We start from the raw sequence: 26,135 nt of genomic DNA on the forward strand, positions 1-26,135 counted from the left end.
GATATTTTCACATGTCCCCTTTAAGGTAAGAAGAACTACTTGTTTAATTAAAGCAGTTAAGCTTGGTATTGTTCACTAGGCCTACTAGGACGACTACACGAATTAGCCCACACTAGCACTGTGACGTCAGGTGCTAACGGTTTTAAAAACATGTTGTTTCCATGGAGACCTTCAGTTAGCTATTAATGCTGTGACCAGGCTACATCCATGGCTGGGACCATTACTGGCATTGGTGTGGTTGAAAGTAACAAAGTACAAAAATATTCAAGTATAAATTTAAGTTACTCGTACTTACATTGAGTAATTCCATTTTATGTTACCTTTATACTTCCACTCACTACATTTAATTGACAACTTTACGTTACTAGTTATGCTACTTTCAAGGTAACGCATTGACCTCTGGCTAAGCCCCGCCCTCAAACGCAATGAGCCAATCACAGTGCGTATACCATACACTCGTACTCTGACTGACTCTGCCTGGACGTCCACTGAAATGCATTATTAGAGAAAGTCATTTTCACACGGTTTTTCTTGTCTTTCTTTCTTTTTTTTCAAGATTTTAAGTTTTAAAAAATGGTGAACAGTGTGCATGGGGTGAATGACAGAGCAAGATTGTAAAACACATTTAATCCAGTTATTTTCATGAAGTGTGAAGTTGCATTTCCCTCTCTGAAGACCTGTTAATGTTTAATTTTAGTAAGTGTTCATATGATCCAGTTGCTATTTCACTAGAAATCAAAGATTAGGGGAATTTTTTTTTTCCAGTCCAAAGATTGAAAACTTATTTATAGCTACATCAGGACAAAGTTTGTATGTGTCCAACAGCTACAACAGTCATTTGCTGATTAAACACTGATGCCTTAGTGTTTAACATGTAATATGATGTCATACTTAATAATATACCAGTCAGCAGGACCAAACCAGTAGTTACTCAAGAAGGATTTTTTTTCATGAGGGACTTTAAAGGAGTAGCAGACTTTCATATAGTATAGGCTAGTATAGTTTTTTGGCACATGAGTTTCATTCCCGAGACAACTAACATATAAAAACCACACATACCACACACTGTTCACACCTTTGCCACCTTTTTCACAGAGTAACAACGCGGTAGCACTTGCTGTAGATCTCCTCATAACTACAATACCAGTTCAAAAGAGATAGAATAACTTCAGAGTAGCAACAAAATTAAAACCAACACAGACATGTACAGTCACCACTATACGAACAGATTGACCACAGAAATATGCACAATGACCCAAAAAAACATGTGATACTGTATGGTGGCAAACAGATACAAAACTACAAACAAACGACTAGATAGGGTGGAGACATTTTACATATCCTGGGTCCCAAAGTCTCAAGAGCCAGGGTTTTAGATATGAATCTTGACAACATTGACAAACCAAATGTGCCCTCTAAAAAAAAAATCTGTCTTGTTAACACCACCCTATGAGATCTGTTCCTTGTTGGTTTGGGTTTGCGGTGATTTCTCACTCAAAGCGACATAAAACATGGGACACACACTTACAGTTTGACACCTACACACACACACACAAAGTCCTGTCAGCACAGTGTAGCTACACCCTGTGTGAACCTGCATCAGTTATTACGGGCGTTGGATACACCAGCTGCTCTGACGACACCAACACAACATGAAGTAACCACAGCCTGGGTGGAGCCGGCAGCTCACAACTGAAACACCATCATTTGGCAACAGGTTGTTGTAATTATCACTTTACAGTTCTTGTTGTCGTTGCCATCAAGACTTGAGTAGAAATTTAATGGATTGATTAATTGCACCTTTAACATTTTGGATCAGCTGACACAGGAACTGCCCACAGCTGGTAAAGTTATTATTTTATTCTCTGGGCGACAGCTTTTTTTAATATCATAGAAATACAGAAGTAGTGGCCTGACTTGCATGGTTGAGCATCTATGCATGCTTGCGTGTGAGGTGTGTTGGTGTGCGTGCATGTGTGTGTGTGTGTCTGTGTCTGTTATCTCAGAGCAGTTCTTGTTTCACACACATTTGTGGGAGTATGAGGAAGTAGGTTTTGAATGTTGCACTGGATGTCTTGCAGGTCGCTGGCTGCTGTCGGCTCTCACCGTTCTGCCGGGTGATGGCTACAATCTGAAGAGGTCAACTTGTGGATTTTAACGACACACAACCACATCAAAAACGCACTGTCTGGACAGTGGACACCTGAGGAGGAGGAAGAGGGGAGGCTCACAGGACAGGAACAATGGTACGGTACCACCTTCATTTTCCACCCCTAACAGCTGTAACATGTGTATTATCATAAAACTACAGCTTTTCTAAGTCCTTCATCTGCCTGCTGATAATTTAACAATCACAGGTCTGAGGAAGTTAAAATCAAATTGGACAATTTTCTATTTGAGAAGGTGAAACTAACTCACGATGAACTTCATGTCATCTCGGTAGATTCCCATTAAAAGCAACAAGAGTAGATTTAATGGTTTTAAATCATCAATTTTGAAGCGATTATGAATTAAGTAGTGTTTCCTAAAAGACCATCAATTCAGGGAACTCACTTCTGGGAACATGAGCTCCTTCTCAGCAGCAGCAGCAGCAGCACCAGTGTGAGTTTCCTCTTTTTCAGGACAAGCCCTTTCATTGAAACAACTTCAAGGCAGCAAAATGCATTATTATCACGTTGTTGTGTGGTTTGATCTGTGAGTACATTTCAGACAACAGCACTTAAGTGGATTTCTGACAGTCAAACAACACAGATTCGTACACAGAAACCCACACGTGAGAGGAAATTGGTTAAATAATGTTAATGCTTTGAATGAACTGAGTTGCACTTTAATCTCAGTTCACACGATTCAACGCACGGCTTCAGTGCTTTTTTACTCGGGGGGGTCTCTGATAAAAAACGATCCGCGGGCAGATGCAGGAAGAGAACTGGTAGCATGTACAAAGTTTATAAGTTTCACAAGAGGCAGCAGTGAGGTGCGAGAGGGGGAAGTGGACTACAGGAGCGGCCTCAACACTTCCTCCTCACACTCAGAAGGGTCTTCACACATCCAAAATCTCACAGTCTGCTGCACACAGGCAGATATCCTCCTTATTATGCGTGACAACATGCTGCAGGAACTGTTTTAAAGCCCTTAAGTCTGTCCAAACATGCATATTGTAAAGTTAAAAAATTAGAAATAGGCTGTGGCTCAGGAGGTACAGTTGGGTTTTCCACTAAGCAGAGGTTTAGTGGTTTGATCCCTGGCTCCTCACACCCATTTGTCAATGTGTCATTGGGCAAGATAAAGTGCCCCCAATTATCTCTGAGGATTTACAATTGTTGTATATGCATACAGTCCATTTGCTTTTCAGAGTAAGAGTCACCAGTGTGGTTGATGTTAAAGTGCAGTCAAAGAAATGGGTCTGCTTCTCCAGTAAGATGTGGCCAATATGCTAATAGCAGAGTGAAACGCAGACAGCATCTCTGACCGAAATAACTTCTGATGAGTTGACATGGTGCAAAAGGGTAAACTTTTCTTTTTTTTGGTCTTTCAACGCCAGGCTGAAAGTTCCTGTTTAACAAGGCGAGAGTTTGAGATGTTGGATTTTAGTGACTTCTGCCGAAACCACAATAAAATAGAGGTTGGGTGGCATTCTGTTTGTGGTTTCTCAAAGCTTCAATCATTTGCATTTTAAACATCTTTCTAGTAACTGTGTGAGAAGATTGAGAAGTTTCTCATTGAAAAGTGGCTCCAGTGATGTCATCTGAGTATTGCAAATATTAGGAACTTTTTTCACTGCAGTATTACAAATAAAAATGGCCACAGGCAGAAGTGGGTTTTTTTGAGTGACGTTAAAGTCACAGTTCATTCACAGAGCAAAACTTAATCAAACAAAGAAAGTAGTAGCTGGGGTTACAAACAATTCAGGTACACTTTTTAACATCTACATTTCCACAATGACTGAGGTAAACTTCATCTACTGATGTAGATCAAAACGTTGTTTTCTGTTTCTTGACATTGCATCATGTTAATTGTGCCTTATTGTGACATTCAGCCCTGATACAGTGATAGATTTTCAGCCAGAGGTGAGGAGAGCCTGAACCAATCAGAAGACAGCTGTTGTTGTGACATCACAAAGTAACAGAAGTCCTAACAGTTTGTTTCAAGGCACAGTTCCTGGACATGGGACTGTTTTGGGTCCTACACCGGATTGGACTTTCCCTATTGTCGACAAGTCCCGTGAAAAGACAAAAAACCAACAGATTTTATACGAAGTACTAAGAGATAGACTAATTCATTGTTGATTTTGGTACTTGGATGGAATAGGACAAGTTTACATCTATGTAAACATCTATGAGACTGTTTTTTGCATAAGTGTGACAGTTTAAAAAAAACTGTGCAGTTTTTAGTTTTGTGGGGTTTAAGCAGCTTTTAGCTTATGACTTCCGTCTTGAATTTGGTGTGACCGATATATCTGGTAGGTGTTAAGACTTTAATTCAAGCAACAGAACTTAACAATAAACCCAGATTCAACCATGAGGGACTTAGTTTTGAGTTAACAAATAAAACTTTATAGCCATTTACAAAACAATAGAGGAAAAAGTAAACGCGAATGGAGGAGGGGAGCTGATGTGACGACTGTAGGTGGATGATGTGGAGGAGGGTTGCAACTAATCGCAAGTGAAATGAGACTAGACAGCAGGAGAGGGCAGAAAAGTGTTTCAAAGTTTGACTGGGACTGAACGGGATTGGCTGTTGTTTGAGATCGTGGTTAGATCTGATTGGTTGCAGAAAACACCTGAACTCACCTGACCACAAGAAGTGAGCCAAGCGACTTTGGTGACACTATGGATGGTTGTCAATGATGGATTGACATTGTGGTGGTAACAACATCTGTGCTGCACTAACACAGATGTGAAGAGGTTTGTTATGACCTTCAGCTCTTTACTTTGTGACGTGATTGGATGTTTTTTTTTTTTTTTTTTTTTGCAAGCTTCAATCAGTGACACAGTAAATACAAGACTAGTTAGTCTTCACACATCAAACAGACTGAGATCTGTTAGGGAAATCCAAAAACGCAGGATATGAGTTCAGCTCAACTCTGAAAAAGAGTCGATGACATTTTAAACTGGAACCCGATCAGGCCTCGGGATCAATAACACAATACAACACAACACAACAACCATGAAGATAAAACATGTGGGTACTGTTTCATCACCATGGTATTTATTATCAGGTGCCGTACATGTTGTGTTGTTGTGTTGTTGGTTAAAAGGTTTGGTGTTTCTTCTCTAAAATGTCCAAGTTAGAAAATGAGCTCACCTCCTCTGTGACTTGTTGCCTGGCAACCTGCCTCAGCTTCCTGTAATGGCAACCACACAGGGTTACATTTTTAAAGTACAGCAACACTGATGCTAGACCTGTGTCTGTTGCTACGTAAATGAAGTGTATTTCTCACAGTCTCTGTTCTTTCTTTCTTTCTTTCTTTCTTTCTTTCTTTCTTTCTTTCGTTCGTTCGTTCATTCATTCGTTAATTCATTTTCTCTAAACTTTAAACCAAAATCAATTATTCAACTTAAAAGTGGTTAAAATTTCAGTAAATTACAGATAATTATGACAGGGTATCCGCGGGGTCTTGAAAAGTATTAAATGGTGATAAATCAATTTTGGGAAAATTAAGACCCTTAAAAAGTATTTAAAAAGTCTTTTCACGACATTATAAAGTCTTAAATTTTGAAGGTATTTTTTCTGTATTAGCCGTCCAAGAGTTTGAGTCCTAAAAAACATTGTAAAAGTGTGTGAATTTATCCATTTTATTAAAAAAACAAAGATGAACCGGTACATAAAAAAAGAAAAGAAGATTGTTGTTTTTGTTTTTTGAGAGTCGAGCAATGTTTTTTTATATAAACTTTGCCTTTGATTTATTATCCTAGCCTATTTTGAATTCTGTTGTATCATAGTGGTCTATAGTCTTTATCACAAACTAAAACTGTTAAGTTAAAAGTGTCACTCATGTAAATGGTTGCAGCTTTAAGTGGCGGTGAGGTATTGAAAAATATTGAGAAGGTCTTGAAAAAGTCTTAAAAAGGTATTAGAATTAACTTCAAGATTCCTGTATACACCCTGTATGACTGCAGATAAACGCAGCCTCCCATCCTTCGTCTAAAATGTCTCTGTTGTCTTCCTGCTGTGTGATTTAGGCGAAGTACCACTGGCAGAGTCAAAATGTTAAGCAGAGTGGGGTGGACGACATGGTCCTGCTGTCCAAGATCACCGAGGACGCCATTGTGGAAAATCTCAAGAAACGATTCATGGACGACTACATCTTTGTATCCTAAAGTCTGACGTCACCGCTGTGTTATTGTGGTTGTGAACGGCTTGTATTTTTCTATGTATTTTCATTTGTCTCAATTGTTGATTTGACATTTTTACCACTACTGCATGTCAGATGTCTGTAAACAAACAAACACATTCAAATCTTTGTTTAGATTCATGATGACAGGAAGTTTTAATAACCGGGGGACAGGAAGTTAGGTCTCAATGTGTCAGTAATGTAGCTGTCATCGGATAGCAGCTACACGCCTACCTTCATTTTTTGACGCCTCAAAGCACCTAAAAGTGACATTACCAAAAAAAAAAAAAAAAAACATATAAGGGCATCAATACAAGGACATTACTCTTCTCTGTTCTGCATTGGTCGATGACTCAACAGCTCACTTCCGTCTTCTTAGAGCACAGCTGAACTTACTTCAAACCCATATATAGAGCACAAAAAAAAGAAAGAAATAGCACATCAAATCAGCAAGCGAGAGCAGCTGACATCACCTCAAGTTAAAACACACTGCTATAAAAAAAAAAGTTATAATGACTAATATACATGATCACTGATCAGAATGAGCCCCTACAGCTTAGTTTTACCACATGACTGTCATATTTGTCTGGTTTTCAGGAAATACTGAGGTTGCTGTGGGCTAAAGCCAGTAATTCCCCAACACCTACACTCACAGTCTGTCACCCCGCCACCAAAATATCACTCATCAACAAATTTTTGTCTGTTCATCTCATTCTTAGTATTACAGTATTGTATTGATAAAGGTTAGGGTTTTTCCTCATGTTCCTTAACTCCACTGCTCAGACTTACATCGGCCCCGTGTTGATATCAGTTAACCCATTCAAACAGATGCCCTATTTCACTGAAAGAGAAATCGAACTTTATCAAGGAGCTGTGAGTACAACCCTCCAATATTTTATCACCAACTCATGTCATGTGTGTTTAGTTCAGTGGTGCATTAACTTGATCTGTTTATCTCCACAGGCCCAATATGAGAACCCACCTCACATCTACGCCTTGACAGACAACATGTACAGAAACATGATGATCGATGGAGAAAATCAATGCGTCATCATCAGGTGTGTGTGTTCGTCTTGTGTCGAGCCGCTCGGTGCTGCATCACGTCTTTGCCAAGTGCTGGTGCAGTTTGTGGAATAATGTGTTTGTCTTTGTCGTGTGTTGTGTCCTCTTTTTCATGCTTTTATGGTGTTGTGGTACTGTAGCGGTGAGAGTGGCGCTGGGAAGACTGTGGCCGCCAAATACATCATGGGTTACATTTCCAAAGTATCAGGAGGAGGATCAAAAGTGCAGGTATAGAGACAGGACGCTGCACTTGCTGCTTCACTATGACTCAAGACCTTTGAACTTCCTGCAGTGTGGTGTGTGGTATCTCTGCCGCGTCTCAAACGATCTCATTCAGTTTGTCTCTGTGTGTTGCAGCATGTGAAAGACATCATCCTACAGTCAAATCCTCTGCTGGAAGCTTTTGGGAATGCCAAGACTGTACGCAACAACAACTCTAGTCGTTTTGTGAGTAAGATCTTTACCTCTGCAGCAACTACAGATCATTTCTATGGATCTCAATTAACCGCTGTGTTCAATATTCATTAGGACATGTACATGTAGCCGTTTTATTACAGTAATAACAAGTCAAATCAGGTCAAATTGTATTTATATAGCACATTTCAAGATACAAAAGATGCACACATGACATTAAAAGAAATACATAAAAACAGATTGGGACAATCAAGATTAAAAAGTAAAATTAGAAACAAAATTAATAAGGTGTCCATTGAGTTAGTTATACAGTAGGCTTATGCAAATAGGTACATTTTAATATTGCTTTTAATAGATACAGTTGCGGCAGACCTGATCTCTAGTGGTAAATTATTCCAAATAGTAGGTGGAAACTAAAAACACTTTTAGCTGAGTGTAGATGCGAGGTACGACAAGAAGGCGTTTATTCAGTGAGCATGTCGGAGGGGGCTAAACCATTCATAGACTGAAAAACTAGAAGTACTTTAAAATCAATTCTTTGTTTTATGGGGAGCCAGTGCAGCGAGGTTAAAATAGGAGTAATACAGCAAGTTTATACTTCTAGCAACAAGAACAAGAATTTAACAAAACATAAGGACCATCTAGGGGCGAGGGCGAGCTGCCAAGATTCAAATCTCAACAAGGACAGGTCAGCCATGAAATTTTGTGCTAATATTCACGGCTCCCAAATAGCTGAGAAAAAAGCTTTTGCATTGATTGTTGCTAAATTTGATACAGACACTGACATCACCCCTCCCCCCAGGATGAAATAAAATAACTTTTGTTTTCCCTGCCTGCATCATAGTTTGTCTTCATTTCATGACCTAATACCTGCCGTAACAATAACATCCCCATCAGCCTCACTTTGTGTTTAGCGCTGTTAGTAATGTCAGAACGCAAAACGCCAACAGTGTAAACATGATTCCTTCAAAATATCAGCATGTTGCAATGTGAACATTAGCATTGAGCTCAGAGACCCTCATCACAGAGCCACTATCATGCCCGTAGACTATACTCTTCAAAATGACTCAAGGAATCAAGTAGTTGTTCAAATAGGTGCACTAATGGCAATACAACTGTATTAATGCATGCCACCTACGAATGAATATATAAACAAGAGATGTATGTAATATATAGAAAACTGCTTTCTCATCTGTGGGGTCCCAGCGCTCTAATTTCACACCTTTAGACCACATGCATGTGTGCATCTTAGGTGCAATCCACCTATTTGTTTCCTGTTGATGTAGTGCAAGATAAATTGCAGTAGTGTGTCTGTCCATGCAAGTTGTGCAGGGAGGTGTGTGACTGATGATCTAGACATTGTTATGCTTTGATCGCACGGCCGTTGAGTGTAATCAGATTTTACAGATTTATCTTCTGACAGCGTGTTTGTCGCATCCAGCTGTTGACTGTTGATTTTTGAATCTACCAGGGGAAATACTTTGAGATTCAGTTCAGCAGAGGAGGGGAGCCAGACGGAGGCAAAATCTCAAACTTCCTGCTTGAGAAATCGAGGGTGGTGAGCCAGAATGAGAGCGAGAGGAACTTCCACATTTACTATCAGGTCAGAGACTAATGTGTTACAGATCATTTGCAGATGCTGCATGCAAAAAGAGGAATTCAAATAAAAGCTTCTTTCCTACTTTGCACTGCACTGTTGTCTTCCAGCTGATAGAGGGCGCCAACGCTCAGCAGAGAGAGAGTCTGGGCCTCGTGACCCCGGACTACTACTACTACCTCAACCAGTCTGAGACCTACAAGGTGGATGGGACCAACGATAGCAAAGACTTTGAAGAAACTATGGTAAATATCCTGAAAACAAATACAGTAATTTCAAGAAATTAAACAATAAAACAATAACAAAAAACAGAAACATTAAGAATATAAATAACAACCAACCAAATAACTGAAATAAGAGAGTTCAGCTAAAACAGGAACATCTGGAAGTAAATTGTGATGTAATTACAGATTTAAAGTGCTCTGAAGATAAAAGTGAATAAGGTTTCAAATTATTCTAGAGTTGTTCCATGTTGTAGATGCACAATAAGAAAAAAAAAAGATCCTCTGAGTTAAAATCTGCTCTTAGGGGTTTCAAAGTACATTATGATTAAAGGCAATGGAAAGTAGAGAACTATTTTTATTCCACAGAAGTTTTTGTTCTGACTTTTTTTTCTTCTTTTTGTCTCTAACAGTTATTCAGATTAAACAGTTTAATATGTTTGGTGGGGTATCAATCTGTAGATGAGGGGGTTGCAAAGTGGGGAACGCTATAAAACACGGCCCCAGGTTTGTTATATGGTTATATGATTTAACCAATCAGCTGAAATTAATTTTGGCACAAAAGTAGTAACTCAGGGGCAATCTTTCTGCTTTCACTACTTCTTTAAGTACTTTTTTGTCCTTACTTTGCCCGTACCTTTTTACAATGTGGTCTTCAGGAAGCCATGCAGGTGATCGGGATCCCAGGCGACATCCAGAATCAGGTGCTGCAGATCATCGGAGGCATCCTCCACCTGGGAAACATCAGCTTCATCGAGGCCGGCAACTATGCCCAAGTGGAAAGCACAGACTGTGAGTGAAACACACACACACACACACACACACACACACACACACACACATCCAGACACACCTTCACACTCCTTACACATCCATGTTCACACCAGACACATACACGGATTAACTCAGCCGTTCATGCATGTGCACATTCTCACCTTGCACATAAAATTGCCCATTTTCTCCCAAAGGGATCGGAGTCAAAGAGCTCACCACGGCTAAACCGGTCCCACGGCGGAAACTCTGCTAATTGAGAGAATCCGTGTGCACCAGCACTGGTTGTTGTTGTTTATCTTTCCTATTGTCGCTTACCACTGAATCCATGCTGCACTGATGATTATTGTTTACATCCACGGTGGAAAAACTCATTATTTCAAGTCAGAAACACATTTACAGCAGATTTATTTCCATATTAAGTCTCATTTTGACATATTTATATCAAATTTTGAATGCAACTTTTCCCTTTGTTTGCTCCAGTGCTCGCCTTCCCTGCCTATCTGCTGGGCATCGACCCCACCCGTCTTCAGGACAAGCTGACCAGCAGGAAGATGGATTCAAAGTGGGGAGGGAAGTCCGAGTCCATCAACGTGACCCTGAACAAGGAGCAAGCCACCTACACAAGAGACGCTCTGGCCAAAGCCCTCTATGCACGACTCTTTGACTATCTGGTTGAGGTACACTCAAGACAAAACCAGATGAAATAACTTTCGCTATTTATCCGCTTGAGATTCCTGCATGTATGGAGATAGATAAATGTGTTTGTGTTTAATATTTCTCTTCTGCTCTGCCTCTGTCTGTTTTTCCAGGCCATAAATAAAGCCATCCAGAAACCGTATGAAGAATTCAGTATTGGAGTACTTGACATTTATGGCTTTGAGATATTCAAGGTTAGCCCCTCTTACAACATAATGACCCATGATTTATTAGGCAGCCACTAAATTGCCATGATAGTTTTATGGTTGATGCATCACAGCAGGGTTTGTTTTATGTACTGTGGTGATAATCTGACATTGACTGGATTATCTACTCCTCCTACAGAAAAATGGCTTTGAGCAGTTTTGTATCAACTTTGTCAACGAGAAACTGCAACAGATCTTCATTGAACTCACTCTGAAGGCTGAGCAGGTAGATCCCATTCACATTCACTTGCCCTGCTTACTTGAACTGTTTAAAATCAATGTCTAAGAGTTTTCCTTTTGCATTTGTTTCTTTTCTGTCCTGTGATTTCCTCACAGGAAGAGTATGTGCAGGAGGGCATCAAGTGGACACCCATCGAGTACTTCAACAACAAGATTGTGTGCGATCTCATCGAGAATAAATTGGTAAGTCCTTAACTACCTCACCTTAACCAACAGAGATGGATTTGAAGTGGCTCATATATGAGGAAACAGGTGCACTAAATTAATTTGGTGCTCTGCTATGAAAAAAAGAGGCTCTGTCAACACTGACAAGAAATGAGTTCAAAAACAGCAGAGGATTTATCCTCTGGGACGGAGAGATATCTAAATACTCTGGCTTTTGTTTGTTAAACCTAGATACTGTATCTATAAGTGGTCTTTCTGGATGTTTATGGTTTTTCCATGATATAATAACATATTTAATACACTGTGTGTGGAGAAAATTAGATATTCAGCAAGAGTAATCCAAATAAATTCATAGAAATATAAGTGAAAAAGAGATGAAATAAAAATAAATTACAAAATGAGGGGCACATTTTTTACCTCTCTTTAACTGTCGAAGCCCCTTCCTCTCTTATTATTTCACCGTGGGGTGTTGAAATTGTTTATATTTCAGATTGTACCATGTACAAGAAAAGATGGCTTGTTGTCTTAGCCATTAAACTTTTATAATATCATTGTCACATTCTCTGTTACACAATGTGAATTTGTAGATGTAGTTGGTTAGTTAGTTTATTAGTTTTCTAGCAGAAATAACAAACAAAATATGTATATATTTTGTCATACATAATCTCAGACATAAATGGTGATATTTGACGATAAAATTCCCTCCTTACAGAACCCGACTGGTATAATGAGTGTGCTGGATGATGTTTGTGCCACCATGCACGCCAAAGGAGAGGGTGCAGATGGCACGCTGCTGCAGAAACTGCAGAACACTGTGGGGACGCACGAACATTTCAACAGCTGGAACTCCGGCTTCAACATACATCACTACGCCGGCAAGGTGGGAACCTGACTGCTAATGTTTTTGTTTGTTTTTATTATCAATTCTTACTGTATCTGACTGCTAATCTTCTTTTGTCATCTCAGGTATCATACGACGTCAACGGCTTCTGTGAGAGGAACCGGGATGTGCTTTTCACTGACCTCATAGAGCTCATGCAAAGCAGTGAATAGTGAGTCCCCTTAACTTACCAGGGGTTTTCACTTATTGTTGTATTTTGCAAAGAATAGTGTGTAATTTCTCCTCTACTTGTTTCTTTTAGTGATTTCATCCGCAGCTTATTCCCTGAAAACCTCAACACAGATAAGAAAAGCAGGCCGACCACAGCCAGCACCAAGATCAAGGTGAGAGTTGAACCTGGGAGTAACCATGTGGTAAAAACTTGAGGCGCTGTGATCCTTCCAGCTGCCTTTTCTTTTCAACGACATTTAGATTTCACGTTGATGCTTCCAACAGAAACAAGCTAATGACCTGGTCAACACCCTGATGAAGTGCACGCCGCACTACATCCGCTGCATCAAACCCAACGAGACAAAAAGGCCTAAAGACTGGGAGGAGAGCAGGTCAGTGTCGTCTTTGTCAAACGTATCCACATGGACGTTTAGCAAACACTTCTTAATAAATGGTGTGACTCCATCTGTTTGTAGGGCGAGACATCAGGTCGAGTATCTAGGGCTGCGGGAAAACATACGTGTAAGACGAGCAGGCTTCGCTTATCGCAGACTCTTTCATAAGTTTCTGTTGAGGTGAGTTTGATTCCACACATGCTTCATTTCACATGTTTGTCTGGAAATAAGAGCACAGTTTAAAGTGGTGATTGGTGTGTGTGTGTGTGTGTGCATTGCAGGTATGCCATTCTGACGGCAGAAACGTGGCCACACTGGAGGGGTCCAGAGCAGCAGGGCGTCCTTCACCTCCTCCGGTCGGTCAACATGGATAACGACCAGTACCAGTTGGGGCGCACCAAAGTGTTTGTCAAGAACCCTGAATCGGTAACACACTGCTTATATATTTCATTCTGGGTCTCACAAATTTGAGTAATTCCAGTATATGTCACTTTTTATTTTATTACTATATGAAGAAGAGTAATAATTTGTTCATAAAAATATGTTAAAGTATATTTTATATATATATATTAAGTAATGTTTTCATTGTGGGACCTGTAACTTTGTATTTTTGCAGTGTAATATTACGACTTAGCTATAAATCAATCTTCTTATTAGCAGTGCTTCAAATGATACTGCGTGAAAACAGTGTGACAGTATGAAAGAAGTCACAGTTTTCTGCTGCGAATCCTATTCAGCCTTTTGCAGTATGTCATCTCAACTCTCCCTCTGACTTTTCTGTCTATGCCCGCAAACAGAGATAAATAAAGAAGAAAGTATATCACACATGAAATGCTGAGGCTAAAGAATCATTATATTAAAACACTTTTCCAAATAGTGACATATTTAAAGCAGTAACTATTTAAAAAAATATATGTTTAGAAGCAGAATAAAGAATTAAAGTCTCTGCTTGTAGTTTATGAGCTGGTTATGGCTTTACCACTGTGACCTTCTCACTGAGTTGTTCTCAGTAACAGGTTTTGACAAACCACTGAAAACTAGTGTGCACCTGCTCTGCAGAAAACAGCAGACACCGAGTATTATTTTTCTCATGATGGTGGTAGAGGTCAAAAGCAAAACTAAAAGAGAGAACATGTGTGAATGTGTGGCTGCAAGTGTTGTTGTTGTTGTGTAACTGCTGGATGTAAAACTTGACAAAAACAATGATGAATGACACATGTAAATTCGCTCCTCAGCTGTTTCTGCTCGAGGAGATGAGGGAGAGGAAGTTCGACACTTTTGCCCGGACCATCCAGAAAGCCTATAGACGATACATCGCCAGGAGGAAGTATGAGCAAATGAGAGAGGAGGGTGAGTGAGGGCAAACACACTGTCCATACCGTATCCACCTAATAACGTAATAATAAGTGTTTCTGACATGATTCTGGTGGCCTCCCTCAGCCTCGGACATCCTGTACAACTCCAAGGAGCGGAGGAAGAACAGCATCAACAGGAACTTTGTTGGAGACTACCTCGGTCTGGAGCAGAGGCCGGAGCTGCGGCAGTTTCTGGCCAAGAGGGAGCGCGTCGACTTTGCCGATTCGGTCAATAAATTTGATCGCAGGTTCAAGGTGAAGCTTCATGAAGCACTGTGTTATTATCATTACAAAGTTTTGTCCAGTTTTATGACATTAACCTACGTCTTGTGTTAGCGTTTCTGTTACCATCTCATTGGTTTTGACCCGTGTCTTAAATCAGCTGTAAAATACACATCTGTTTTTCATGTCTTTGTTACATTGTTAGGCTTCTTTATCCATGAAAATGTTGGTTTTAATATTTTTGATGTGGGCCCCTGGGCCTTTTTTGTCAGTATACCCCCTTGACTTCGGTTCAATCTTCCTCTTGTTAGCTGTTATCTACCATCTCTTGTGTTAGAGTTGGCTTTGACTTGAGTCTTAAATCAGCTGTAGAATACACTAAAAACAATAATTTATCATCCCATTTGTTTCTTATATCTTTGTTACGTTGTTTGGCTTCCTTATCCATGAAATGGTTGGTTTTGCACGTATGATTTCAGTTTTAACTCTAACAACACAAATGTGACCCAAACACAAGAGGAGGGTTAAAGTAAATGATCAGAACAATTGCTTTCTGGATTCATCAGAAAGGTCATGCAATACCTCTTCTGTTTTCTCACGTTGCTTATATTTCTCACTTCCTTTTTTTTGCTTTCTATTTTGTTTTTACGACCCAGTCCATCAAGAGAGATTTGATCTTGACCCCCAAAGGCATCTATCTGATTGGTCGAGAGAAGGTGAAGAAAGGACCCGAGAAAGGACTGATAAAGGAGGTGCTGAAACGAAAACTGGAGTTCGTAAGCATCAGTGGCGTCTCTCTCAGGTCGGTCTGGCGCTCGCACACGATACACTACTAAAGCTGGTAACTGTAACTTTCGTGGTTGCTGTTTGTGGGTGGAAATACAAGAACTGGTGTGCTGCTCTGCTGCCATTAACCACTGCATTAGAAGCCGCTGTTGCACCCACAGTAAAGACAGGAAATGAGCATATTCTTCAGAAGTCAGAATTCACAGAATGTGTTGTTATTTTTATCACTTTGCATGTTGTCTTGCAACGATGTCACTCTCAATTTGCACTGGAGACACTTTTCTAACACTTAGATACGGTAATAACCTTGACCCTGAGATAAGAGTGCATCCTTCAGTCATAAGTGTCTTTAAACTTGTAGATAAAAAGCTGTAAACTACTACTACAGAACATAAACAGGAATGAGTAAGAATGATAAACTACATGCTAAACTAATGCTACAGCTCATATTACTATAAGCACTTTAAATTATAGCATGAAACAAAAAGGGTCATATATGGACTGACGTGTCTCGACAGTGCTGTGCCAGAATTTCTGTTTCCAAGTCTGATTACAGTTATGGGTTCACACTTTTGTACTGTTATTAAACAATAATCAGGTGCCGACGTGAACATCGAAGACAGTTTTGCTGTAATCGTTCCTCCTGTTCATGCCGGATATTAAAAGATCCTCTCGATCTAATAAAATAGAACTGAGAAACCGGAAAAATAAAACTGAGAACTGTGGATTTTTTTTCCTCCATCACTTATAATAAATGCAAATCGGGATGTTTAGGAGAAAAATTACACCGAGCTGTTGATTGAGTTGATTCATTAATGGAAAAAAGTCACAGTTGTTATTAAAACCGTGAGAGTGCAACAATGCGGTCAGCAGCACGCACCAAACCAGGAGCCTCAAAGTGAAACTCTGCTATAAATACTTGTTTGTTTTTCTGCAGCACGAGACAGGACGACTTTTTCATCCTGCACGAGGCTCAATACGACAGCCTGCTGGAGTCCAACTTCAAGACCGAGTTCCTCAGCCTGCTCTCTAAACGCTATGAGGAGGTGACCAAGAGAAAACTGACAATCTCCTTCACTGACAGGTGGAGCAACACACTCGTACTCACATCCACTTAAACTGTGTTTGCCCTGACACTCGCACGCTCAGACCACTAACACCTTTTCTTTGGTGTCAGACTGGAGTTCAGAGTGAAGAAGGAGGGCTGGGGTGGAGGAGGCTCGAGGGTGGTGGCCTTCCAGAGGGGGCAAGGAGACCTGGCCCAGCTCAAACCTGGAGGGAAGACCCTCACCATCACAGTAGGAGACGGTCTCCCCAAGTCCTCCAGTAAGTCAAAAAATAATAATGTTCAGGATGGTTGAAGCTAATGTTGTAGAAAATGACACATACAAGACAAACGATCACTACAAAGAGTTCAAATGTTGTTTTAACTGAGTTTCTGTTTTATCAGAGCCGACCAGGAAGGGCGCCCCACAGGCTCGTGGTGGTGGAGGGAGAAATCACGCACCCAGCAGAGGTAACGCTTTCATTTTCATCGACAGATACAGATGGTACATGACAGTTTTAGACTTGATAAAAACAAGAAACTATGTACAATACATACATACCACTCAAATACAACACTTAGGTATAGTTTTTATCGTGTTTTTAAGGCATTTTATGTAATTTAACCTTCAACTCTATTGCTTTTGAGAGGCAAATATGGTACAACACTACAACATAGCTGCAGGCACACCATGGTTTATAGCAATATCTCATACTGTTATATATTTAAATTATATAAAGAAGTAAAAAATAAATTTCAAGTTATGACAGAAAATAAAATATCTGAATACTTCTTCCACCACTGATCATTTCTGCAACATTTCTACAAAGTACAACACAGTATAATAACTTTAAAGGTAGAATATTTTGTAGTATTTTTATTTAGCAAAGTCTTTTAAGGGTTTAATTTTACTGTTATTCCACTTTTTCTCTCCTCAGGTCATCAAAATGGAGCAGCCCAGTTTTCCAGAGCCTCCCCCGGACAACAATCAAACGTCACATATTCCACCCCGCACAAACAAGGCCGGCCACCCAGCACCGGCCCGCCCAAGCTCGGCGCCCACAAGGCCCCGAGAGCCCCGGCACAGAACCAGTTCAACCAAGGGAACCTGGACTTCCTCAATGTGCCCGACCAGGGCATGTCAGGGTGAGAGAGATCACTGCATCACATATGACAAAAACAAAACAAAACAAAACAAGAAAGCAGTGACTGCAGCATGTGTGGGTGGAGCTGATTAGTCACTGAGCGTCAGTGCAGTGACAGGTAAAATGACCTGTCGCGACACGTCAAGGTGAGGCTCAACGTTCAGTGAGCCCAGACAAACGAATACCAAGACAGTGATAAACCTGTTTTATTTCCATGTGGATGAAACAAAAGGAAAAAAAATTTACAGTAGCATTCAGATGTTTTTGGTACGCACCCAATAAACGAACATCTGTTAACAAAAGGATATCTCAAAGGAATTTTAAATCGAAAACTGCTGGACTTGGTTATTTGTCTAGGACAAATCTAGACAAATTCCTAGACAAATAACCAAGTCCAGTTGAGATACTATGACCTGGACAAATGAGAATATGCACAGGCTAACAAAAGGATAGTTGATACTAACCAACACCTAAATATTTGATACTCAATACATTCTTTTTTTTATATATATATTTTTTAGGGGCTTTTTCGCCTTTAATGTACAGGATAGTTGAGAGAGACAGGAAATGGGAGGCAGAGGGGGGGGGAATGACACGCAGGATAGGGCCGCTCGGCACAGGACTCGAACCGGGGTCGCCTGCAGAGGACCATAGCCTCAACACATGGGACGGGTGCTCCACCAACTGAGCCAAACACCGCCCCTCAATACATTCTTAACTAAAGTTTCAAAATCTTTTTGACCACTTCTGGAAGAGGCGCTGCATAAAATATGGATTCAATGTTATGATGTATTAACATTTAACTAGCTGTGTTAAAAGGCAATTATTAATTATTTGATAACATTTATGACTGTCGATTATTAGAAAGTCAGAAACTCACTGGTATGTGTTAACAGATATATAACAAAAATGGAAAGATGAGCACCAGACAATGTGATTTTTTTTTAAGCCTAGAAACCAAAAATATCCTCTAATTCTTTGCTCATAACTGAACGTGGCCACTCTGTGTAAGAATTTGCATAAAATTGCATAATTTTGCTCTATTCCTTAGAATTATGTCTGATATTTAGCATTAATTAAGTCTGAAATCTAATTCTGTTGATAGATGTGATGTCACAAAACCTTCAATAGGCTTAATACTGGCTGAGTCAGTACTACAGAAAGGATATTATGAGTAGACATTACATTACTGTGGGTCTCATTATTATTCAGTGCTCTGAAGTCGGTGTGGTCAGAGTTTGATAAATGTTAATGTTGTTTTTTCTACAAAATCAAACCTTAAACTTTTTGCTCAGAAAGTCACATCTTTTAAAATGTATTTTAAGAGAATTTCTATTATAAAAACTGGTTCTAATAAATAAATACAGAATTTTTGTGGGCATTTATGAAGTCAATAGTTACACTAGTTACAAAAGATCTAAAAAGTGTTGACGATATGTGCAACAGTAATGCCCCACCTCAGTTTTCCTGTGGCATTTGTCTCAAAGAAACTTTACACATTCCTGTCACCTCCAGCTCGTTTCATCTCTTTGTTGTTTCTCTCTCTTTAACACAGGAAGCAGAGGAAAAGGAGCATCAGCCATCGACCTCCCCCTGCTCCTAAACCGCAGCCTCGACCCCAGGGGCCTCGTTGCCGGGCGATATACCAGTATGTCGGCCAGGACACGGACGAGATCAGCTTCGACATCAACGAGGTCTTCGACCTGGTCAAAGAAGGTGTGTGTGAATAAATAACCAGGAGGCTCTAAAGCGATTTGATAGATTTGATTCTGTTTGACAATATGTGTAATGTTTTCTGTGCAGATCCTTCAGGCTGGTGGACGGGCAGGATCCACGGGCGGGAAGGTCTCTTCCCTGGGAACTATGTTGAAAAGATCTGATGGAGAGGCCTTGATGGTTCCTGGTGGACGTCGTCGTGTCTGTGTTTGTTTGAGAATTATGAGTAATTTGTTGAAAGCAGCACACACTGTTTGCTAAAGAAAAAGCGCCTGTGAATTGTTCGTGGTTGCGTGTTGGGTCGTCATCCACAATGCAAACGGGGGAAACTGTTGGAGGTTGGACCTTCGCTGACATTTGAGCCACATCTAACTTGTTTGGCAGCGTGCTGTACAAGCAGAGCAGAGCAGAGGAGACTGTTCACTGTTACGGTCATTACCATGAAAACACACATCCACTGCAAACAGCTGCTCAGGTTTCATGTCGGACCGTCCAGCTCAGAAAGACCCAGCAACAAGATCTTTGACTTCACATACCGGTCCCTACAGCTCGTTTATTTGAGACGTTACTTTGCTGAAAATGACTTAAAGCTAAAGTTACAGCCTTAAGGGAAAAGAGACCTGAAAATACTGCATTGCTTTATGGTGTCTACAGTGTTCATATCTGAGGCTTTTCTCCAGAGCATCGGCCGATACTGCTCAGTATTCTCCATTAAGTCACCAGCTCAATATCATGTGATGAAGATGCTGTATGAAAACAATGATGATTATGCAACAAGTGAACTTGACAGTTACATTTGTACTGTAATAAACCTGCTTCAGATGACTCATCAGTATTTACATAGACGATACTTCTGATTCACTTTTTAAAAATCATGGATTATTACTAATTTCTTGTCATAGTTTTTTGTTTCTATAAAAAAGAAAAACAAATTTGTTTTCATATTTTACCTCAATGACTTTTGCACTGGTCTAGATTGTATCATCGCTAAGTTATAAGAGATTTCTGAATAACGAAGTACAAGTAGAACAAGGTGACTGAATCATTTGTTGTGTTTATTTCTGCCAAATTAGCATTTTGTTTGTCTTATTTGTCTTTTATTTCTGTAAAATAATGTGATTCCTCGCAATCAATCAATATCTGTTTTTGTATAAGAGTAAAAGCAATAAAGAGGTTTTATTATTAACAGAAAATTGTACACCTGTTTTTTTACAGAGGTAATAGAAAATATTTTGTTATTAAAAGTTAGTTACAAATTCTTTTTTTCCTCCTCTTGAATAAAGCATTTCAGAAACATTGCAACATACCAAAAGTGAAAATGCATCAGTCAAATTTAGGTTAATTTAAATTTCAACAATGTCACAAACACATGCACTGTAATTCAGTACAAGTTTTTGCATTTTCTCCTATTATACATCAGTCAGTCAGTTTTAGTTACCACTTACTTTACAGATTCAGATAGGCTATAATGAGATTCTAAAGTGTTATGTGCTTTTATACAATTATTCACGCTTCATCTCAATCCCCTTCAGTAATATGCTGTTTAGTTACGTGTTTGCTTTTTCTTCCATCATTGTACAGTAACCCTAACCCTAGCGACGGTTTGCATAACCACACATACAGAGAGGAGGAGGGGAAACAAAAAAAATTCCATACATGCTCTTTCCTCCCACTCAGAGCGCCCGTGCTTTTATTTTGAAATCTGCATCCATGGTATTGGCCCGGCGTCTCCGGAGCAGATGGACCGGTTGAGCCTCATCTCTCTGAACACAACGTGAGATTACACATGTCGCGCACAACAGCCAATTTTAAAACTCTTGTAATGCTGTCACTATGTCTGTACAAAGATCATTCTGCCTTTCCTTTTAGACATCTGTCAAATGTAATGACACTTCGGTCCAACTGTCAGTGGCACCTTTATTTACTTTGTCCCCCCTCAAACTGATTGATTTGATTTTTAAAAAATCTTTCAATCAAGTGTTTTCATTTGTTCAGGTTTTACAGGTGTGTTTCCCCATTGGGCTGAACAACGGGATAAGAAAAAAAAAAAAAAAACAGGACCGTCCATTCTGGACATTTTCCCCCGATGACACAGTGAGGGAGAGTTCCGCCCCCGTGAATGCACCTGTTGCTCTACCTGGATGAGCTCCACACAGACGGTCCAGAGAGGCTGTGACAGCAGCAGCAGCAGCAACATGGGAGGTAAGAAGATCCATTCATTCTCATACTCTATAGTCCGATAAAATGACACTTTTTTACTTAATGTTAATTAGACTTAGACTTTATTTATTTATTTATGGCTTTTAATTTTTTTTCCGACTTAATGTGAAGGTGTCAAAGCTAAGGAAATCACTGGAATATTCCTGCTGTTTCTCCCCATGGGACTGAGAGTGGATGTGTGGTGATTAGCAGCAACTGGGTCTACAGTGTCTCTGTGATGTTTCAGTTTCCTATAATAATAATAATAACAATGGCTCTTTGATTTACTAAGGCACAATGTATTGAATCAAGTCTTATCCACTCTATTATCTAATGTATCTTATCTCTAATCTCATATCGTGTTTACATCTGTGCAATCTATTATAATTTAATACAATAGTACAACACTACTGTCTAATTGTTTCTAATTAATTATCATAAATATCTAACTTTTATAGATCAGTTATTAGTCATTAGAGCAACAGTCGGGTTGCCAGGTTGGGAAAATCCTCCTCCAGTGTGATTATTCTACAGGAAGCTTATTCTTTGGAAAAGTGCTGCAGCACATCTGGATTTATAGGTACAATCATAAACTGCTTCTTACGACCATTATTGTGGTGTCAGCGTACGAACAGCGTAAACCTGTTGTGACTGTTGAGCTCTTTGCAAAACGTTGTTAAAAAATAGGAATGTACAGTCAAACAATCAAAGTTCAGCATTCAAAGTATTAGTTATTTAGATAACCATAACACATAACGTTCAGATTGTTGGTGTTGTTTTCATTATGATTACTGGTGTTACTTGTTGAAGATGGTAAAGATGGAACTCATTTTAATTCTCATGTCAATACAGTTTTATCTCATCCTGTAACAATACACTATAATTTATATATTCTAATAGTGTAGAGGGATCAAAAGTAAAATATTAGCCTATGAACTATGGTGACGAAAAAGTATAATAGAGAAGGGAACATTTTGTCCCTTGTTACTCTGTCATAATTGTTTTTATATCATATGACTCTATGAGAAGGTGCAAAGCCGTGTTTGAATAAAAGTAGAAACCCAGCTCAGTGGGCAGTGAGAACTGATTTTCATAAACCAAAGGCTCTGCGAGGACACACACCCGACACACAACTCACAGGTGCACCGACCGAGGTGTAATTGACCGTTTAGAAGTCAGTGGTTATTGTTTCCCATCTCTGTGTCTGACAGGCGTCTACTCTGGTGAAAAGATGGTGGAAGTTTTTGCCTACGAGAGTTCGGAGATTGACTGGTGCGAAGACAACTACAAACACTCTGAACATGTAGTGGAGTACTTCAACACTGTAAGTTCTGTATCCTATACTGCAATATTTATGATCTTCCTGATTAATATCTAAAATCATATAATCATGCAAAACTACGAGTTATAAACCTTTTTTTTTTTCTTTTTTTTTCTTGTCCTGCAGGTGAGCAGCTTTTTCTTCTTCATCGTGTCGCCCGTCATGCTCTACCTCCTCCACCCTTACGCCAAAGAGAGGAGTCTGGCAATCCACATAGTTTGGATTATGATGATTTTTGTAGGTCAGTTTATTCATATATTTCTTTCTTTGAATATTTGCATATATCTGATTTACTATTGTCCACCATGTTTTCTTAAATAGTAAATAGTAAATGAACACAAGTCACTAAGACATGAGTTGTTGGTTCAGTAATCATTTAAAAAGTGCATGAGTGAATTTTATTTGATGTACGCCCATTTCATACAGATAAAACATTGCTACAAGTAGACAAACTAAGTGGTCCCAGTATGGACCCCTGGGGGACTTCAACATTGTTAGAAAAGAAAGCCAATCACAGGCCTCGGAAAGTGGTTTATTCTCTTTAAGAAGAAAAAAAACCCATAAGACAAAACAAAATAATTATTTTATGGCTCACAGCACTGCTTCTTAACTTTATGTAGGTTAGTTTCTTATTTTCTTACAATTATGTGACTGAGACCTTAATTGCTAAACCAAATGAGACGTTTGATGGACTTGTGGCTGTCGCTTAGGTTTTTATAAACTAAACCACTAACTGAGAAAATGATCTGTAAATTAATGTACGGTGAATTTTCTGAACTTTTTATGTGAATAAACGAGTAGAAGTAAAATTATTAAATGTTATTAAATCGCCCTCTCTCCCTGCAGGCCTCTTCTCAGCGTACTTCCACATGACTCTCAGTTTTGTTGGCCAGATGTTGGACGAGCTGTCGATCCTGTGGGTGCTGGCGATGGGATACGCTGTCTGGTTCCCCCGCAGGATGTTCCCCTCTTTTATAAAAGACAGGTGAGATAACGTTGTAGCATTCAACCCAACAACAGGTGACTAATTTGTTGTGTTTACAATGTGCCTGTAATACGTATCTCCATGTGTTGCTGAGGACTCACACACAGCTCAATAATCCTTTAATAAGACCATGCAAAAAACAAAACAAACAAAACAATGACATTGTGTTGGTAAGGCACGCCACTGTGAAACCTGAAGCTGTGCAGCCAGACATCACCACAAAAACACAATATGGTGTTGCTGTCTTTACCTGAATGTGACAGATAGGGGGTGGTCACTATTGTAAAAGAGGGGAGCTCCACCCTCCTCGTGTAAATATTTAATCTCAAGGTGAGGGGTAAAGATGAATGAAATTTTGATGAGCGCCTGAATAGAGTCCTATACAGCCGTGACAAGAGTTCCCACATTGATTTTCACAGCGTTTCAAGATAATAATGTGTTCAGTCTGAGAGGTCAGTCTATTTGGCCACTGCCTTGGCATAAAGTAACTATTAACATCTGGATCTGCTCCTTTATGGGGATTTACAGTAAATTTCAATTTAGTGTTTTAGTTTCTGGCCACAATTTCATTCATTCATTCATTTTTGGTTTACTCTCTCGCCCTTAAATCCCCTTCTGTACCAAATAACAGACAGACACATTTAACACTAGCTGGTGTGGAGCTAATAATATATAACATATATAATATACATGTAACATAAGGGGTTTAAAGGAATAGTTCAACATTTTGGCCCAATTGGCCCATTGCCATAATCCTTATAGTCTTAGTAGTAGATTTGTTACCTTTAATTGTCGGTGCAAGATATTTTTAGAACGGTGGAGCAGAGCCGCGAGCTCCTCAGAGCTACGCTATGGGATTTCTTGGTTTCCCTCATCAAACTCATCAAATACACAATCCAACAACTCGTGGTGAATGTGCAGGTCACAACTTGTCCACCAGAGCGTTTTGGAGTTGTTGGATTGTGTATTTGATGAGTTATGCTACGGACTGGCCTCCGTAGCGTAGCTCTGAGCAGCTCGTGACTCTGCTCTACCGTTCTAAAAATAGCTTGCACCGACAATTAAAGGTAACGAACCTACTCCTAAAACTATAGGGATTATTTCAATGGGTCAATTTGCCAAAATGTTGAACTATCCCTTTAAGAGTCAGACGTTTCCCTCAGAAGTTGGTGGAGACCAAAATCATGCTGCTTTTTCTTTCTCTCTGTTCAACCTCAGGTCAACGTTTTCCAGGCTCGTCCTGTTGGTCACGGTCGTCACCTCAGTGTCATCGTTCCTCAAACCTACAGCCAATGCCTACGCTCTAAACTGCTTCGGCCTCCACCTGCTCTACACCCTGGCCGTCGAGATGAGATGGTGTGAAAACTATTTCCTTTTTTCCAGCAGCTGTTGCTCTGTTTGATTGATGCAGTTTTGGTTTCCTGTACTGACTACTGTACTGAATGTTTTCTCTCTTTCTCTCTCTCTCTCAGCTGCACTGACCAGAAGGCTTTGCGACTGGCCAAGCTGTCGGTCGCCCTGTGGGTTCTCGCCATCTCCTGCTGGATTAGTGACCGATTTGGCTGCAGCTTCTGGCAGCGGCTAAACTTCTGCTACCTTCATGGTATCTGGTGAGTCCTGGTTTATTTGTTTCCTTCGCTGTTGTTTTGTTTCCTTTCCTTTCCTTTTACTCATATGTTCCCTTTCTCTTCTTTCCTCTCTCTGCTAATTTGCAACAGCCAAACTAAACTTATTATCTAATCATTATCTTATCATTATTAACGTATTTCTTTACTTTGAGCATTGCTGCAAAATGTTTTTCTCTTATAATTCAGTATGCTTTATTCTTATGTTTAGGTGGTTATAGTTTTAAAAAATTGTGGTCAGGACTTACATGTGTGAAAGTCAACAGTAATATGAATATGACATTTAATCAAAGCCACACTTTAAGTTTAACCAAATTGCCTATGTTGCCTATAATCACACAGTGGATTCAGACTGCAGAGGAGCAGTGGATGTGTATTAATCTTCATTTTCTGTCTCCTCTAGGCACATTCTCATTGTGATGGCGGTGGCTTATGGCAGCACCTTGATTGCTTACCTGGACGCTAACTATGAGATACCGTACTCGCTGCCTGGACTGCAGTACTGGCCCTGTGATAAGTGGGCCATCGGATTACCTCACATCGTCCTGAAAGGCACGACCAAGACACGGAAACGGTGCTAA

The 26,135-nt window shown here is 39.8% G+C and overlaps 2 protein-coding genes across 2 annotated transcripts; both read left to right on the plus strand.

Moving 5' to 3' along the window:
- Positions 1–1,677: 1,677 nt before the first annotated feature.
- On the plus strand, positions 1,678–20,476 carry myo1f (myosin IF). Its single transcript, XM_083970972.1, has 29 exons — positions 1,678–1,844; positions 2,082–2,246; positions 6,183–6,311; positions 7,118–7,207; positions 7,298–7,392; positions 7,537–7,624; positions 7,754–7,843; positions 9,282–9,413; positions 9,518–9,652; positions 10,288–10,420; positions 10,883–11,079; positions 11,212–11,292; positions 11,444–11,530; positions 11,641–11,727; positions 12,422–12,589; positions 12,676–12,761; positions 12,852–12,933; positions 13,046–13,152; positions 13,237–13,335; positions 13,437–13,581; positions 14,391–14,505; positions 14,596–14,765; positions 15,389–15,534; positions 16,456–16,602; positions 16,696–16,844; positions 16,969–17,034; positions 17,502–17,709; positions 19,264–19,424; positions 19,512–20,476. The coding sequence occupies exons 2-29, from the start codon at positions 2,244–2,246 to the stop codon at positions 19,586–19,588; spliced, it is 3,273 nt and encodes a 1,090-aa protein (XP_083827098.1). The 5' UTR covers positions 1,678–1,844; positions 2,082–2,243; the 3' UTR covers positions 19,589–20,476.
- A 2,363-nt stretch (positions 20,477–22,839) lies between these two features.
- acer1 (alkaline ceramidase 1) lies at positions 22,840–26,135 on the plus strand (the record flags this gene model as incomplete). Its single annotated transcript, XM_083969416.1, has 6 exons — positions 22,840–22,947; positions 23,071–23,185; positions 23,791–23,929; positions 25,148–25,285; positions 25,402–25,539; positions 25,958–26,135. The coding sequence occupies exons 1-6, from the start codon at positions 22,855–22,857 to the stop codon at positions 26,133–26,135; spliced, it is 801 nt and encodes a 266-aa protein (XP_083825542.1). The 5' UTR covers positions 22,840–22,854.

This window comes from Trachurus trachurus (genome assembly GCF_905171665.1).
Source record: "Trachurus trachurus genome assembly, chromosome: 4".
In the NCBI taxonomy this organism is placed as follows: Eukaryota; Metazoa; Chordata; class Actinopteri; order Carangiformes; family Carangidae; genus Trachurus; species Trachurus trachurus.

Excerpts from the sequence above, each read along its gene's own strand:
- myo1f (XM_083970972.1), top strand. Across the intron at positions 14,506-14,595 it reads TGAGCAAATGAGAGAGGAGG|CCTCGGACATCCTGTACAAC; the intron begins GTGAGTGAGGGC and ends GGCCTCCCTCAG. Across the intron at positions 16,603-16,695 it reads ACAATCTCCTTCACTGACAG|ACTGGAGTTCAGAGTGAAGA; the intron begins GTGGAGCAACAC and ends CTTTGGTGTCAG.